Source organism: Gorilla gorilla, chromosome 11 (assembly GCF_029281585.2).
Source record: "Gorilla gorilla gorilla isolate KB3781 chromosome 11, NHGRI_mGorGor1-v2.1_pri, whole genome shotgun sequence".
Taxonomy (NCBI): Eukaryota; Metazoa; Chordata; class Mammalia; order Primates; family Hominidae; genus Gorilla; species Gorilla gorilla.
In genome coordinates this window covers 132,533,474-132,550,466 of record NC_073235.2, presented here as the reverse complement: position 1 = coordinate 132,550,466, position 16,993 = coordinate 132,533,474, and the positions used below count along the sequence as shown (strand labels likewise).

At 37.3% G+C, this 16,993-nt stretch overlaps 1 protein-coding gene across 50 annotated transcripts in view; it reads left to right on the top strand.

Annotated features, from left to right (window-relative positions):
• The window catches only part of TRIP12 (thyroid hormone receptor interactor 12), a 159,019-nt gene that overhangs the window by 83,571 nt on the left and 58,455 nt on the right, over positions 1–16,993 (top strand). For all 50 annotated transcript variants that reach the window (XM_055379644.1, XM_055379641.1, XM_055379652.1 and 47 more), the window contains 4 exons: positions 1,642–1,747; positions 5,610–5,746; positions 11,760–11,843; positions 13,310–13,405. In XM_055379644.1, the coding sequence (XP_055235619.1) occupies positions 1,642–1,747; positions 5,610–5,746; positions 11,760–11,843; positions 13,310–13,405 (423 nt within the window). The remainder of the gene's footprint in view (positions 1–1,641; positions 1,748–5,609; positions 5,747–11,759; positions 11,844–13,309; positions 13,406–16,993) is intronic.

The window sequence follows — 16,993 nt, the reverse complement described above, 5'->3', positions numbered from 1 at the left end:
ATATAATGTAAATTTGCGTTTTTTCTCTCTAAACTGTACATTCGTAAGTCTACTTTAACTTAGTCACACAAATCCGATAGAAAAGCAAGTGTAAAATTGAATACTTTCTGAAATACTATTTTAAAATAATTTATGAATTTTTAAAATATTAAATGTGATGCTAATTAGCCAAACGTATTACCAGGCTAGCTCCCTAGATCTATTTCCATGCCCTGTCTCTTAGGTGACCAGATTGTGTGCCCTGACAAAGACAGCATAGGATATTAGGCATATGATTGTATCAAGTAATTCTGGCAGTATGCTATGTAGAAAACCAACCTAAAAATAAGATTGAAATTTAAGAAACCCTTAAGCTAATCATCTTTTCCCAATTAAAGTTTCGTTCTTTGATTCTTTTATGTCAGCTTCACCTGTTTGGATAATCTTTCACGAAAGTTATTTTGAAAAAGGCCCAAAAGATACAGTTTAGATGTCTAAAAAGTAATGCCTGTCTAAACATAGATTTTTATCTTTATAGCTTCTGTTTCATGTTTGCAGATTCTTGAATAAGTTGATTTTTCACTTAGCAACTCTCCTTTTAAGTCTGCTGTAAAGACCATCCCAAGTTGAATGAACTGAAGTTTTAATTTGAGTCTAAAAGATCAAGAAAATGTCTAGAATCCTTTTTACTGTTTCTCTCCCAGTTCTTTTACTGCTGCTTTCCGCAAAGGAGTAAAGAATTGTTTTTCCCCTTTAAAGCAATGAAATCAGCAAAATTAAAACTTCCTGAAAAGAAGTAAGTGACCAGGACCAATTGTATAATTAATTAGTCTCTGAAAAAGTTAACAGCTATTTAAGATGATGCTGAGTTCTCATGGAAATATGATTGGTAACTTTGGAGACCTTTCACTGTTGGAGGTCTTTGTTTAGATTGAGTATACTGCCTAGTATGTCATTTGTGGTAACACTGTGAGGGTTGGGCAAGGGTGGATGCTGTCTTGGCTTTCTTGTTGTTCATAAAATAGTAATAAACTTTACTTAATTGATACACCATTTTCGAGCCTATTGACCTGTAAAGGCATTAGTTAGCTTCGAGAATAACATGTAAACTGTGCTTAATTGAGTCTCCCCCCTAATTATCCAGTATTTTATAAATCAGTCTTCCTAATAACCTTCAGTCCAAGTGCATGTACCTTTCTGATGGGTGGTATAACTCATTTTGTTCTCTCATACCTTATTGATGAGCCTTATATAAACTAACTGAAATGGGACAATATAAGAACAGTGTAACAAAGTTGATAAACTTAATGACGTTTAGTAAATTCTTGAAATAAATGGTATATACAAAAAAACTCGCCTTTGTTAGTGGAGAAGAGGAGCAGGAGACAAAAGAACTTTGAAAGAGGAGAGATAGGCAGGACTTTGGGGATAGCTTGGGTCAAGGTTGGGCCCAAGTGAGAAGATCGATCCTGAACTGGAGTGCCAAGTACCATTAGCTTTTTCATTATGAATAGGCTGTGGAAATAAAGCTAGTAATACTGCTGGAGAGGTTATAAAAATATTCTGTCAAGTTTTGAACATGATGACCTGAAGAATTTTATAATTTTTAATTAGTGATAATTTCTCATTATAAAATTACACTTTTCCATTTTCTGTGGATAGGTTTAAGAAAATCTACGAAGAAACGCAGTGAGTCTCCACCTGCTGAGCTCCCCAGTTTGAGGCGGAGCACACGCCAAAAGACCACGGGCTCCTGTGCTAGTACCAGGTAATTTGTTTTTTTTTTTTCGTTTATAGTGAGTTCATTTGTATTCTGTTGCTCAGTTTCAACTTTCATCAAAATACTTAACTCCATAGGTTGTTTTTTGTTTTGTTTGTTTTGTTTTGTTTTTTGACGGAGTCTTGCTCTTGTCACCCAGGCTGGAGTGCAGTGGCGCGATCTTGGCTCACTGCAACCTGCGCCTCCCGGGTTCGGGTGGTTCTCCTGCGTTAGCCTCCCTACTAGCTGGGATTACACGTGCCTGCCACCCCACCCAGCTAATTTTTTTATTTTTAGTACAGATGCGGTTTCACCATGTTGGCCAGGCTGGTCTCCAACTCCCAACCTCAAGTGATCCACCCTCCTCAGCCTCTCACAGTGCTGGGATTACAGGCGTGAGCCACCGTGCCCGATGATTTTTAAAAAATTATTTAAATTTTTTTTTACTTGAGTAAAGACATATTCTAACATAACTGGTATTATCTTTGTGAATTTCTCCGCAATATTTATTTACATGTTTTTACTAAGTTCTAATCATTCTATTTCTTGATGATACTTTTATCTTCTACTTTTCCTTTGTTGTTATGCTATTTTCACAATATTATTGACAGTAGCAGGACCTTTGGCTGTTTACAGACTTCTCGTCTGCCAAATATACTTCTAATGAGCATCTTTATGCAGATTTGGGTTGTTTTTAAAAGGTACTTAAATTTCCCAATAGTGTGATTAATGAATCAAAAAGGATGCCTGTTTTAATGGCTGTACTGTTGCCCAGTTGGTTTCTAAAAGTGTTTAGAACCAGTTGCTAAGTTTAATGAATGGAGGGGGAAATGTACTTAATTTTTATAACACCTTTCGCTCAAGAAAAAGTGTAGTTATTATGTGTGTTCTCTCCCATCTCCAATTCTAGATTCTAGTTGCTGTAGATCTCATTTTCAAAACAACTATCTTTGATGTGATACAGTTAATATTTCATATACTTTTATTAACTGATTGAGAATCTTAGCCTAAAGGTAAAAATCTCCTGCAACTTCCTCTCAGCTTTTCAGGCTTCGTCGGTTAGTCAGGTGCCATTCCGCTGCTAATTATTCAGTAGCTATATATGAGTTCTCTGTCTTTGTATAGTCATGCCACTTTTTTCTTTTTTTCTTTTTCTTTTTTTTTTTTTTTTTTTGAGATGGAGTCTCACTCTGTCGCCCGGGCTGGAGTGCAGTGGCACAATCTCGGCTCACTGCAAACTCTGCCTCCCGGGTTCACGCCATTCTCCTGCCTTGGCCTCCCGAGTAGCTGGGACTACAGGCCCCCGCCACCACGCCCAGCTAATTTTTTTTGTATTTTTAGTAGGGACGGGGTTTCACCATGTTAACTGGGATGGTCTCGGTCTCCTGACCTCGTGATCCACCTGCCTCGGCCTCCCAAAGTGCTGGGATTACAAGCGTGAGCCACCGTGCCCGGCCAGTCATGCCACTTTTAATGAGGAGGACACATTCTGAGATATGTGTCATTAGGTGATTTTGCCATGCAAACATCATGGAGAACACTTAAAACAAACCTAGATAGTATAGCTTACTACACATCTAGGCCGTGTGGTAGCCTGTTGCTCCTAGCCACAAACTTGTAAAACATGTTACCTTACAGAATACTGTAGACAGTTGTAACACAATGGCAAACATTTATGCATCTAAACATATCTAAACATAGAAAAGGTACAGTAAAAATAGGGTATTAATAATCTTGCAGGACCACGGTCATATACGTGGTTCGTCCTTGACAGAAACAACATTATGCAGCACACGACTGTAGCTTGTTCCCTCTAGTAAATGCATCAACACTAGTAATGCAGGGGGGAATGATTTTAGCTTACCTTTTCCCACTCAGGTTAGCAGAAAGGTCTTTCCACTTCTTTTGGTTCTTATCTCTACTCTTGGCAGTGTTACAATAGTGACATAAGTAAACAGTACAACTGGGTGCCTGTAAGTCATAAGAAATATAGCCTTGCCACCTTAAATCTTTTCCACCGGTTTTTAAATGTTTTAGATTGTTTAAAATATTTGGATTTAGTACACCTGTTTGCTTTTGAGGTTGCATAGCAACTTTTCTGAGGATTTCTGAAGAAACTTCTTAGTTTTCCAGAGTTTTTGTCCTATTTTGGGCCAAATTTTGAATCTTAATTACTCAAGGTTTAGTCTGAGATGCAAACTGAATTTATTGTGTCTGAAAATTAATTTTAAGCCATATGCGAAGTCAGGTAATCTAGTGTTGTAATTGTCTTGCTTGCCCTGCTGTTCTCTGCAACCCTCTCTCCTTCTACTCAACGATAATTAGCACGTGCGAAATTACCCACTGAGGCATGATCATGCTGTGCGCAGGCCGTCTAATCTAGCCACCTGCTTGAAGCGCTCTTCATGGCAAATCTTTTCTGAGTTAGTTGAGATTCTGCTTATATACAGTGCCTTGGTCACCTACTAAGGGTGTCCTTGTTTTTCTTTAGAGTAGCACTCCTTGAGGGCAGCAGCCCTATGTATCCAAAGTGGTCAGCACAGTGTGCTGGTGGAGATGAGATCTTAAATGAGTGAATTTGAATCCCACTAATTTGTACCTTTGTAAAATGGGCTGGGAATGAGCTGTTTCCTTGTGAAGGAAAGATTAGTTAAGCAAATTTCTGTGTAGGGAAGCTTTTTCTGTAATGAGAATAAACTCTTCCAGTGCTCTCAGGTAAGCCAGAGCCTTCCTTTGTAGGTCAGTTGTGCCTGCTTCTCTCACTTTACTGTAGTGTGACTTTAGTCTAAAACATGTCTTTAGTAACAGGTTTCTGCCTTTCTTGAGATAATTTGGGGAGCTTTTGTTTAAATGCTATCAGGTTTGAATAATTTTGGGGGAAGTATTTTTGCTTCTCCCTGGTTTGCTTACTGATTTCGCTATTGAAGGAGAAAAAAAGGTTTATTATCAATAAAATGTAATTTTCTATAGGAGAAATAAGTGGTCATTCTTTTTCCATAATTTATTCTGTGTCTCTGTCCTAGATGAATGTCTTTCCCAAATGTTATCTGTATTTATTAATAATATTAAATCCATAATTTAAAGAATGGAGTTATTCATTATTAGGATAGTTATTTTTGTATGATTTAAGTAATCTGGAACACGGGCTGGGAATTTTTTTCCCATCTCCTCCTCCTCCCTTCCTCTCATTCTCAGTGTTAATCTGCAGTTCTTTTGTATAATTTTGTTGTTGTTGCTGCCGCCCAAGATGGAGTGCAGTGGCATGATCTCGGCTCACTGCAACTTCTGCCTCCCGGGTTTGAGCGATTCTCTTGTCTTGGCCTCCCAAGTAGCTGGGATTACAGGTGCATGCCACCACACCTGGCTAATTTTTGTATTTTTAGTAGAGACAGGGTTTCATCATGTTGGTCAGGCTGGTCTTGAACTCCTGAGCTCAGGTGATCCACCTGCCTCAGCCTCCCAAAGTGCTGGGATTACAGGCATGAGCTACCGCACCCAGCCAGCATTAATATATTAATCCACTATTTACCCTGGAAGTGATGCTCTATTTTAAATGAATTGAATTTTCTCTGCAGGAAGAGTCACTTTTCTGTTTAGTTGGAAGTGTTTTAAAAATCGTTTCTGTTTCTGAGGATGACAACAGCTCACAGTAACACAAAAGCTTGTATTGTAAATGCAATATAACTTGGAAGAATTTTAAATATACAAAGTCTTGGTTGTTACACATGGTGATTTTGTGCACTTACTTTTATTTAAAAAGAGGACGAAGAAGAAACTGGCTTTGTGCTCCATGAATTTGAGCTTTGTGTTGTGTATACATTGCTCCTGGTTCACTGGTAATGCTGCCCATGATGACATTTTTCTGTTGTAGTCGGCGAGGCTCTGGCCTGGGCAAAAGAGGAGCAGCTGAAGCTCGTCGACAGGAGAAAATGGCAGACCCTGAAAGCAACCAGGAGGCAGTAAATTCTTCAGCTGCTCGGACAGATGAAGCTCCCCAAGGAGCTGCAGGTAGATTGGTACTTATTAGCTTTAAAATGCGTTTCTGTCTTTTACAGATTTGATGGGCAGAGGGAGGGAAGTATGCTAGGTGTTACTATCGTATAAACTTCTTGTTCTGTTTTGTTTTACTTTGCCAGTTTGATATTTTGATTAGTTGGATTTGGTTGCCATTTTAAAATTCTCATCCAAATTTGCTCTAATTACATTCAAAAGGCTTTTAGGAAGAAGCAAACTCTGTTTAAGCTTTTTATATATTGACTAGTGTGTATAATTGCCCATTGATTGAAAGAATTTAAATTCATAGTAAAAATGTACGGATATAGTTTAAATTGCTTCACACATATATAAATTTTAATTTAGAATTTTTGTAAGCCCTAAAATACAAGTATTCAGTTTGAACCTTAGCTATAAGAATAGTATTTATATTGTTATGGGCTTCTCATTTTTATTCTTGATATATTAGAAGCACAAAATTAAGGCTTTTCTCTCAGCTTTAAATATGTACCCATTACCTGTACCAAAACAAGGCTAATAGTTCAACTATTAATTCTGGCTGATGGATATCAAAATGTAGTTTCTGTTGACATTTCTCAATGACATGAACAACTGATAAAAAAATGTTAAAATCAATCACTATAGGCTTATATGTATGAGTCCCTTAAATCAGATGATACACACAGGTTTAGATACAGGCATATACTTCCTTTTGAATAAAGATATTTCAGATACTATTGTTTACTATTAGGATACGTTGTCATTTTCTTTAATGTCTGTGGTTGATCATATGTCATAGTTTGCCAGGAAGGTTGTGGTTTACCCGCTATTGATGTCTTCTCGTTTTTTCTAGCTTAGCATTTTTTTCTTTTAAGCACTACACTTTCTTAGTTTTATATGATAAATTATATGGTGGGAGAGGAGTTTTTTCCCCATGTTTGTTTTCCTAGAATAGTTTTTTGAAGGTTTAAATGGTAGATATTTGGAAAGTCCATTTCATTGCAACTCATTAAAACTGGTTGTGACTCACAGTCTGTCCCAGTGTTGTACGCTCCTTCCCAGTCTTCTAATGTTTATTTGAAGCCTGAATGTGGAAATGAGGCAATTCCCAAATGGGTAACAGAAAAGGAGCTGCAGGCTATTAATGTAGACTCACTATACAGTAATTATTATAACTAATATACAGTGTACACTACATTGCAGTCCAGCCATAGTATTAAGCACTTTACGTATATTCTTATTTAATATTCCAAACAACCTGCTGAGGTATGAGTGCTGTTATTACCATTTTTTAAGTGAGGAAAAACGGAGACAAACATTGCTTATGCTTGCTCAGGGTTACAAGCTGTGATGTGTGACTTCCCAAAGCCAGGCATATTTGTAACAGCATTGTTGTCTAATGCAGTTACAAGAGTTTATATAATTTATATGAATATATAATTGAAGGCTGGAATGGGAACGGGGTTCAAAATTTTGTTCCCCTATTTATTTACCTAAGAGGATAAAAGCATACAGGAATCAGGCTCATCCGACTGCCTTTCTAAACACTTCCAGGCATTACACTGTCATTTATGTTTCAAATTACAGTGTGGTACAGGTGTTTCCCAAGCTGTGTATTGTAGCTGGTGGTAATACATGTGGCATGTGCACTTGTATTAGAAGACTGACTTCATTACATTTTGGAGGATAGATCTCTTATGAATTATAGGAATTTCTCTGCTGACTCATGAAAGTATTTATGGGGAAATAAGCTAATTATTTAGCAGCTTTACGTTAAGTTCTTCATGATAATGTGCTTTAGCTTCTGCATGTGTAAAATGGGAATGTAGAAGAAAATACAGACCTAAATTAGTATAGTGTATAGGTTTGTGGACTTAGAGCTCCTTTTGACAAGTAAACGTTTTCGGATAGTACTTGTAGAGTCGATATAAGACTCCATTGGAAACATTTATTTGGAAATAATGTTGTTATTATTTTAAAAAGCCCAACCACATTAGCTCTTCATGTAAGAAATGCTAGCCTTTGAAGTTGAAAGTGTAGTGTTTGCCATGCTTTCCCACGAGTCAGAGGCAGACTCCTGTGCATTCTTTTTTTTTTTTTCTTCTTTGAGGAAAAGTTTCTCTCTGTTGCCCAGGTTGGAGTGCTGTGTTGCAATCTCAGCTCACTGCAGCCTCAGCCTCCTGGGTTCAAGTGATTCTCTTGCCTCAGCCTCCTAAGTAGTTGGGACTACAGGCGCCTGCCACCACAGCCGGCTAATTTTTGTATTTTTAGTACAGAAGGGGTTTCACCCTGTTGGCCGGGCTGCTGTCCAACTCCTGACCTCAAGTGATCTGCCCACCTTGGCCTCCCAAAGTGTTGGGATTACAGGCGTGAGCCTCCGCACCTGGTCTGCTATGCATTCGTAGATTTGGACATAATCAGAACTGTACAGACCTTTATAGTGTTGATAAAGTCTTGCAAATGCTAGGGGTACTAAAGTAAGGAATGAACTATTTTTCTTTATGCTTGTAAAATAATATCAGCTTCATTTTGCATTGGGTAGCTTCATAGTTTCGGAAGAAATGATCAGGGTTAGATCACATAAAGAAAGTGGTCCAATTTTGTTAACTTTGCATCAATTGGTTAAAGTATAAAAATTTGTCACTCCATGTAGAATGTTTGCATTCTGATTTAGACAGTATCTCTCCAGTGTTTTCACTTGTGTGTATTGGAAACTGTCTTACACAGTACTGTGAAGATAGGCTAAGACTAAATGGGAAATATCTGTTGAAAATCTGTCATTGGATTTTATCTACTGATAGTCACATTTTTATATTTGACTCTGGGAACAAATCTGGCCTATGCCTAAGGAGGTTTGAAGCCTTGACGAAAGAACTGTAGCTGACTCCTGTTGATTAATTACATTTTCGTATCTGCATGACCTTACAGAACAGCTATCTCTATACTACTACTTAAATTAGCCAGAGGCTTGGCTGGTTTAAGTCTTCTAATTTTGTAAAACATACAAAACTAGTAGTTTTTTTGTTTTGTTTGTTTTGTTTTGTTTTGGTAAAACCAAACTAATTTTGTAAAACATACAAAAATAGTTTTTATATATGTTTTACAAAATTAGATAACTCATAACTCATATCTAAACTCCCACTTTAGATAACCTACACTACTTCATAAAAGGGAACAAAAGCTTAATACTTGCTATCAGAGGTATGGCAAAAGAATCCTTTTCTTCACAATTAGTTTCCAATTTCTGTCAAAACCAGCACCCTACCCTCTACTGATAATCAGACTTCTGGCAGTAGCTCACACCTGTAACTCCAACATTCAGAGGCCGAGGCAGGTGGATCACTTGAATTCAGGAGTCTGAGATCAGCCTGGGCAACATGGTGAAACCCTGTCTCTACAAAAAAATACAAAACTTAGCCAGGCTTGGTGGCATGTACCTGTGGTACCAGCTACTCAGGAGGCGGAGGCAGGAGGATCGCTTGAGCCCTGGAGGCGGAAGTTGCAGTGAGCTGTAAATTGCACCATTGCACTTCAGCTTGGGCAAGAGAGCAAGACCCTGTCTCAAAAAAATAAAAATAAAAAAGATTCTGTGGCTCCCCAAAGGTTGGGACCCTGCTGTAATAGAACCTTAGCATCTCTTTTAATTATGTTCTTCTATAGGTTTTATGTTTTGATTAATTGATGTCTTTGTGGCAGTGCAGTTTGAGATATTCATTATGAAAGTCGTTAGAATAAAATATTTAAGAAGTAATGTTAGGTAGAAACCTTTAATGGTTGTAGGTCTGGAGAACATTTTAAAGTAAAATCAAGTAGATTCTCTGATAAATAAACTTAAAAACCCAGCAGTACTCTAACAGGTTAGATTTCTGTGTGCTTGTTTTTTAATGTATGGGCTCCAGAGTGTGTTTTAAAAAATACCCACTATTTCATTTGTTAAAACTTGGTATTTGCTTCCTACATAGATGGAATAGTCTTAAGATAAGTTTAAGAGCCATTTCAGTTATTATTGTACCTAGCAACAGTATTCGTTTACAGCATTTCTGTATAATGTGAAGAAGCAACTGTATTTGAATTAAAAATCACTGCTAAAGAATATATTTGAGTCATACAGTTTCTAAGGGTACAACCTGTGAAGTCAGACTTCCTGAGTTCAGATCTCTCAGCCATAACTAGCTATCTGACCTTGGCCAAGTATGCTCAAAGTCACAAAACCTTAGTTTCCTTATGTGCATGATGATTATAATACCTTTTGTACAGTTATGAGGGAACTTAGACAATGCCTGTGTTGTATGGTAAGCGTTTTCATAAATGCTGCCTACCTGTAAGTAGCATTATAGTGTGCAGTTATTGGTTAATTTCCTTTTTCTTTACCAGAAGTGTGAGTTTTGCCCAACCTTTATACAACTTCAGTGTTTCTGGTTAATCTGTCTCTCTATGGCTCTAAACTTTTCAGAGTGGTGGGGGAGTTTCCAACACTTTTGTAAAAGGCCAGATAGTAAATGTTTTATGCTTTATGTAGTCTCTGTTGCAAGTACTCAATTCTGTAATTATAGCGTGAAAGCGGCCACAGACTTGTAAATGAATGAGTACAGCTATTTTCTAATAAAATTTTTATTTACAAAACCATGTGGTGGACTGGATTTGGCCTTTGGGCCATATTTTGCTGACCCTGTTTTAAACCATAAGCTTTTCTAAGAATTTTTTTTTTAATCCCAATAATGAAGTTACATAGAAAATACTTAATGGTGTGTGAAGAGAATGGTAATATGAAAATACAGTCAGTGGCTGGTATTTTGGCATCTTTTTCTTCAGACAAGCTCTTTAAATTCGCATATGTTATTCACACATGCCTCTTTAACAATTATGACGAAAATATTCTTCCTGGCTTGCATTCTGTCACAATCTGTGCAGTATATAGGGCTTAAGGTATTGTGGAAGAGCTTATGTAGATCAATCATCTGTGTTTAAAAAAAAAAAAAAGCCCCCAAAAAAAAAAAAAAAGGCTTTGACCTCAGCAGACACATAGAGGCACAATTAACTGGTAGTTTTGCAGGAATATGGTTTTACTTCCTGTTCAGATTTATAATAGACTCTACCTCCATTAGCTTAGACTGGTTTTTTGTCATTGTTGGTCAGGTTAGTATTTCGATTAATAGTATCCTGAGTCTTAACTCTTCATTTCACACTAGTTTTGACACTTTAGTTGCCCTGTCTTTCATACTTTTTGTTTTTGTTTTGAGACAGAGTCTGGCCCTGCCGCTCAGGCTGGAGTGCAGTGGCACGATCACGGCACACTGCAGCCTCTACCTCCTGGGCCCAAGCAGTGCTCTCAACTCAGGCATGCCCAACTCAGTAGCTGGGACTACAAGTCTCACTGTATTGCCTGGGTTGGTCTTGAACCCCTGAGCTTAAATGATCCTTCTGCCATGGTCCGCAAAGTGTTGGTATTACAGGAGTGAGCCACCATGCCCAGCCTCCTTCATGCTTCACAGCAGTCATCTGTTAGTTGTAATATCTTTTTGCACTCTTGAAGTTAATGAAACCAGATAAATGATTGTATCAAGACTGTAGTCCGGGAATAAAGCAGACTTAGAAGGCAGACGTCTACATACAACATTTCCCCCAAATGTCTATTTTGCCTTTTTATTATTTTTGTTACTAATTGGCCATCTGTTAAATAATCACAATTGTTATAGCAGTATGTTCTTTATTGACTTTCAGAAGAGGGATTTAGGACATCTTAATTAAAGAACAGTTTCAAAGGCACAAGAAATTTGTCAAAAGCCACATATAAATGAAAAACAAGCATAAAAATACAACCTTTTTAATACTAAAATAGTTGAGCTCTCCTTTCATTCCTAAAAGCTACAGGATAAAGTCTAGAAGAACAGCTGAGTGTTCAGTAGCAAGACAAGTTTAATTGCCTTTATTCAATTGTAGTCCACAAAACTTTGGTTTTTCTAAGGTAAGCCAGACATAATGTGTTTAAGTGCTCCTCCTAACCCTCATGTTTCCCCTCCACCCCAAGCCTCTAGTTCTGTTGCAGGGGCTGTTGGCATGACCACCTCTGGGGAGAGTGAATCAGATGATTCCGAGATGGGACGTTTGCAAGGTAAAAACAGTTATTGAGCCTATAAGAAACCATTACCATGAGCTACCTGTTAATACCATTCTTTATTGAAATTAATTCAGTTAAATTCATTTGACCATAATCTAGCAGTGCCTGCACCTCCAAGAAAAAAAAAAAACTTTTTAGTAGCAATTTCATGATTTGGAATTGGAAGATGAGCTGTCCGCCTCTTTGTGTTTACTGTTTAACTAGATGAAGCCTTACATATTTATTTTTGTTTAAAAGTTTTTAATTGTGGTTGCATGTGTAGCTGGTTTCAGTAATAAATAAGTTAAAAATCTTGGAAAACAGGTACCTTAATATATTTTTGTCTGGTATCCAGTAGCATTATGAATGCATTTAACCCACTTAGGCCTAGTGTTCCATTATTGGAACAGTAAGGATGTGGGAGTTATTTATATCCTGCTAGTCAAGGCCATCACCAAGGTCTGACTTTTCACTCATGCAAAAAATCAAAAAATTGCAACCTGCGGCATAAATGGGTTTTAATAAGGCCATAGTTTTTTGTCTTCTTGATCATGTTTCAAAATGAATGTATAGTGTATACACAAATTGTAGGGTTTTTTTAATGTTACAAATGCTTTTACAAAAGCAGCCTAATACTGTGTATGGATGGGTATGTATTTTTATCTCATTTGATTTATAACAGATCTCAGTGTGAGGCTTACAATAAATGTATTATTTATAAATCATTTTTGATTGCTTTTAAATTCCTGAGGGAACATACAAGTATCTCTAGGACTCGGACTGTCAGGAACACATAGTTTTTGTTTGTTTGATTGTTTTGAGACCGAGTCTCACTCTGTTGCCCAGGCTGGAGTGCAATGGCACGATCTCAGCTCACTGCAAACTCCACCTCCCGTGTTCAAATGATTCTCCTGCTTCAGCCTCCTGAGTAGCTAGAATTACAGGTGCCTGCCACTGCGCCTGGCTAATTTTTGTATTTTTAGTAGAGGCGGGCTTTCATCATGTTGGCCAGGCTGGTCTTGAGCTCCTGACCTCAGGTGATCCTCCCGTCTTGGCCTCCCAAAGTGCTGGGATTACAGGTGTGAGCCACTATGCCTGGCCTGTTTTGTTTTGTTTTCACTTTTTGGAACTAATAAAAATCATATACTGTTTTCATATGGTTTTATAGGATCTGATGACCAATATCTGATTGGGAAATAATGTCATACAGAAAACAGAGCAAGGGTGCTTAACATATTAGCTCTTCAAAGTATCAAAATATTTACCTTAGATTTTTCTTGAAATATTTACACATTCCTGCTGGCACTGATTTAATATATTAGGGTGGTCTTGAAAGTTTGTAGCTTCTCTTAAAAGTCCAGAAAGCAAAGTAACATTGACTGAATCAGTTAAGCGAGATGAATCAGTTACTTGAAATTTTTAGATACATCAGTTGCATGAAGTCATCTTAGTTGTTCACTCTGCCCTTCTTTTTTCTCTAGCTTTGTTAGAGGCAAGGGGTCTTCCCCCTCACCTATTTGGTCCTCTTGGTCCTCGGATGTCACAGCTTTTCCATAGAACAATTGGAAGTGGAGCTAGTAAGTAAAAATGTTCCTTCCCTGAAATCCCTCAATAATTAGCCAACTGCTATTGTTACTTGTAACCTATTGATGTAAGTATTAAGAAGTTTTTCATCAACTTTAACCCGTTTTTAAAAATAAGGCTTGTGTACAATCACACCTTAAATACAGCTTTCATTGCTGAATTATCCAGATTTTGTAGCGAGATTGATTCTGTTTGAACAAAATAAGAATAAAGAATCTCAAACAATTACATTGGTAATTATGGCACCTGATGGCATGTTTTGCATAGATTTGAATCTTGAGTTTGTCATAATGATGTATTTGTCAAGGTGAGAGGATAAAACATTAAACAGTTTGCTAGCTGAATTTTTTATAACTTTAAATATTTGGACATAAGGATGTTGGTTTTCATGTGTACATTTTATATATATATATATATATATTTTTTTTTTTTTTTTTTTTTTTTTTTTTTTGAGATGGAGTCTTGCCCTGTCGTCCAGGCTGGAGTGCAGTGGCGTGAACTCAGCTTACTGCAACCTCTGCCTCTCGGGTCCAATCCTCCCACCTCAGCCTCCTGAGTAGCTGGGATTACAGGTGTGTGCCACCAAGCCCGGCTAATTTTTGTATTTTTAGTAGAGATGGGGTTTCACTATGTTGGATGGCTGATCTCAATCTCCTGACCTCAGGTGATCCGCCCACCTTGGCCTCCCAAAGTGCTGGGATTACAGGCATGAGCCACTGTGCCTGGCCTGTTTCCTTGAATTGGATCAAAATATGATCTATACATTACAATCAGGTAATGTTTCTTAAGCTTTTTTTGTTTGTTTGTTTTTAAGAGAAATTTGATTTTATTTATCACTGGGGAGAAGCCTGGAAAGGGAAAAAAAAAACAAAACACTGTTGCAGGGGGTCCCTAAGGGTATTGATTTTAAAGTATCTGAAACCTGTATTTACCATCAACCTTTACACATGATCTTAATATAAACCGTAGACTAGCACTAGAGTCAAAAACAATGCCACACCTCTTTGTGCCCGTGACCCAGCTTCAACAGTGCCTACTTCATATTTAATCTTTATCTCTAGCCTCATTCTCATCCTTCTTCTCATATTAGTTTGAAATGAATCCCAGGCATTATATACAGTCATGTGCTGCATGATGATGTTTCATTCAACAACAGATCACACACACTACATTAGTCCCACAAGATTATAATGGAGCTGAAAAATGCTCATCATCTAGCTAATATACAGTATAGATTTTTAAACCGTACTTTTATCATTTAGAGCCAGGGGAGTCCAGTCTTTTTGCTTCCCTGGGCCACATTGGAAGAAGAAGAATTGTCTTGGGCCACACATAAAATATGGTAACCCTAACTATAATAACACTAATGATAGCTGATGAGCTTAAAAAAAAAATCTTACAATATTTTAAGAAACTTTACAAATTTTTGTTGGGCTGCATTCAAAGCCATCCTGGGCCATGCATTGAACAAGCTTGATTTAGAATGTACTCCTTCTACATACTAAAGAAGAACATTAACTGTAACCCTCAGTAGTAGGTATTCCAGAAGAAAGCATTGTTGTCATAGGAGATGACAGCTTCATGCCTGTCATCACCCCTGAAGACCGTCCAGTGGGACATAAGATGTGGAGGTGGAACGTAATGATAACCGACGATCTTCATCCTGTGCAGGCCTAGGTTAATGTTCGTGTTTGTGTCTGAGTGTTTTAAAAGACAGTTTAATAACCAAAAAAAAAAAAAAAGAATTTTCAAAATAGGAAAAAGCTTATACTCTACGGATATAAAGAAAGAAAATGTTTTTGTACAGCTGTTCATTGTGTTTGTGTTTTAAGCGAGTTAATACTACAAAATAGTTAACAAAAGTTTATGAAGTAAAAAAGTTACAGGAAACTAAAGTTAATTTCTTTTTTCTTTTTCTTTTTTTTGTTGAGACGGAGTTTTGCTCTGTCACCCAGGCTGGAGTGCAGTGGCGCAGTCTCAGCTCACTGCAACCTCCTCCTCCCAGGTTCAAGCGATTCTCCTGCCTCAGCCTCCCGAGTAGCTGGGCCTACAGGCGCGTGCCACCACGTCTGGCTAATTTTTTGTATTTTTAGTAGAGACAGGGTTTCACTGTGTTAGCTAGGATGTTCTCGATCTCCTGACCTTGTGATCTGCCCGCCTCAGCCTCCCAAAGTGCTAGGATTACAGGCATGAGCCACCGTGCCTGGCCAGTTAATTTCTTTAAGAAAGATATTTCTTAAAAATTTAGTATACATAAATATACAGTTTACAAAATTGATAGTAATATATAGTCTAGGCTTTCACACTCACTCACCATTCACTCACTCACCCAGAGAAACTTCCATTCCTGGTAAACTCCATTCATGGTAAGTGCCCTATACAGACGTACCATTTTTTAATCTTTTATATCATATTTTTACTCTACTTCTTCTATTTATAGATATATTAACATATACAAATACCCATTACAACTGCCTATAGTATTCAGTAAAGTAACATGCTGTACAGGTTTCTGGCCTAGGAGCAGTGGGCTAAACTAGACAGCCTAGGTGTGTAGTAGGCTGTACCATCTTGGTTTAGGTATACTCTATGATGTTTACATGACAAAATAGGCCAAGAAAGCATTTCTCAGAACATAATCCCATTTGTTAAGTGACACCTAATTTTAATCTATAAAATTTCATCATGTAGTTCAAGATAATGCTCCTCAAAACACACAGTCACATTATCACACTTAAAAAATAAAACAGTAATTTCTTAATAATAGATACCCAATAGATGTCAAAGTTTCATTATCTCAATATCATAAATGTATTTCTTGCAAACTGGTTGTTGGATCTAGAGACCTCTTCAGGTTGAGTTTCGAGCCTTTATCTTCTTTTCTTGGTAAAGAAAGCCTATTGAAAAGTCATAGTGTGTTCTTAGGAAGTACATAGTGTCTGTATTTTAACAAGCTGTTGAAACTAAGTACCTATGTAATAGGGGTTACAAAATGGTAGTATTTTAGACCTAATAATCACTTTTCATTTGTGAGAAGTAAAGAAAGTATTAATAATTTAGTAGAAATATATAAAGGATATCTTCTTCTCACCTTCTATTTGATTGCCTAGGATAATAGTTGATACAGGAAAAATTATTTTTCACTCTTTACTGGTTAATAAAAGGAGTGATTTTTATGTCCTCCAAAGGTGCCATTATTATATTTTTGTTTTGCTTTTTAACATGTTTGTTTTTAAGTGTAATTGTAAGCAGTGGGTTGAGACGTGTATTAAACATTTCAGTGATTTTCACTGATACTTGAATTGTCCCAGCATTGGATGATGGGATCTTTTTGAGTTTGGCTTCTGAATCTTTTGGCCATAACCTTAGTAATTTTTGATAGCCTCTTATTTTCTGGTATGACAAGATGTGCCAAACTCAGTTGACTTATTTTTTCTCCCTGCTATGATTTGGCTATGTACCCACCCAAATCTCATCTTGAATTGCAATCCAGTGGGAGGTAATTGAATCATGGGGGTGTTTTCCCCCATGCTGTTCTCCTGATAGTGAGTTCTCACTAGATCCGATGGTTTTATAAGCAT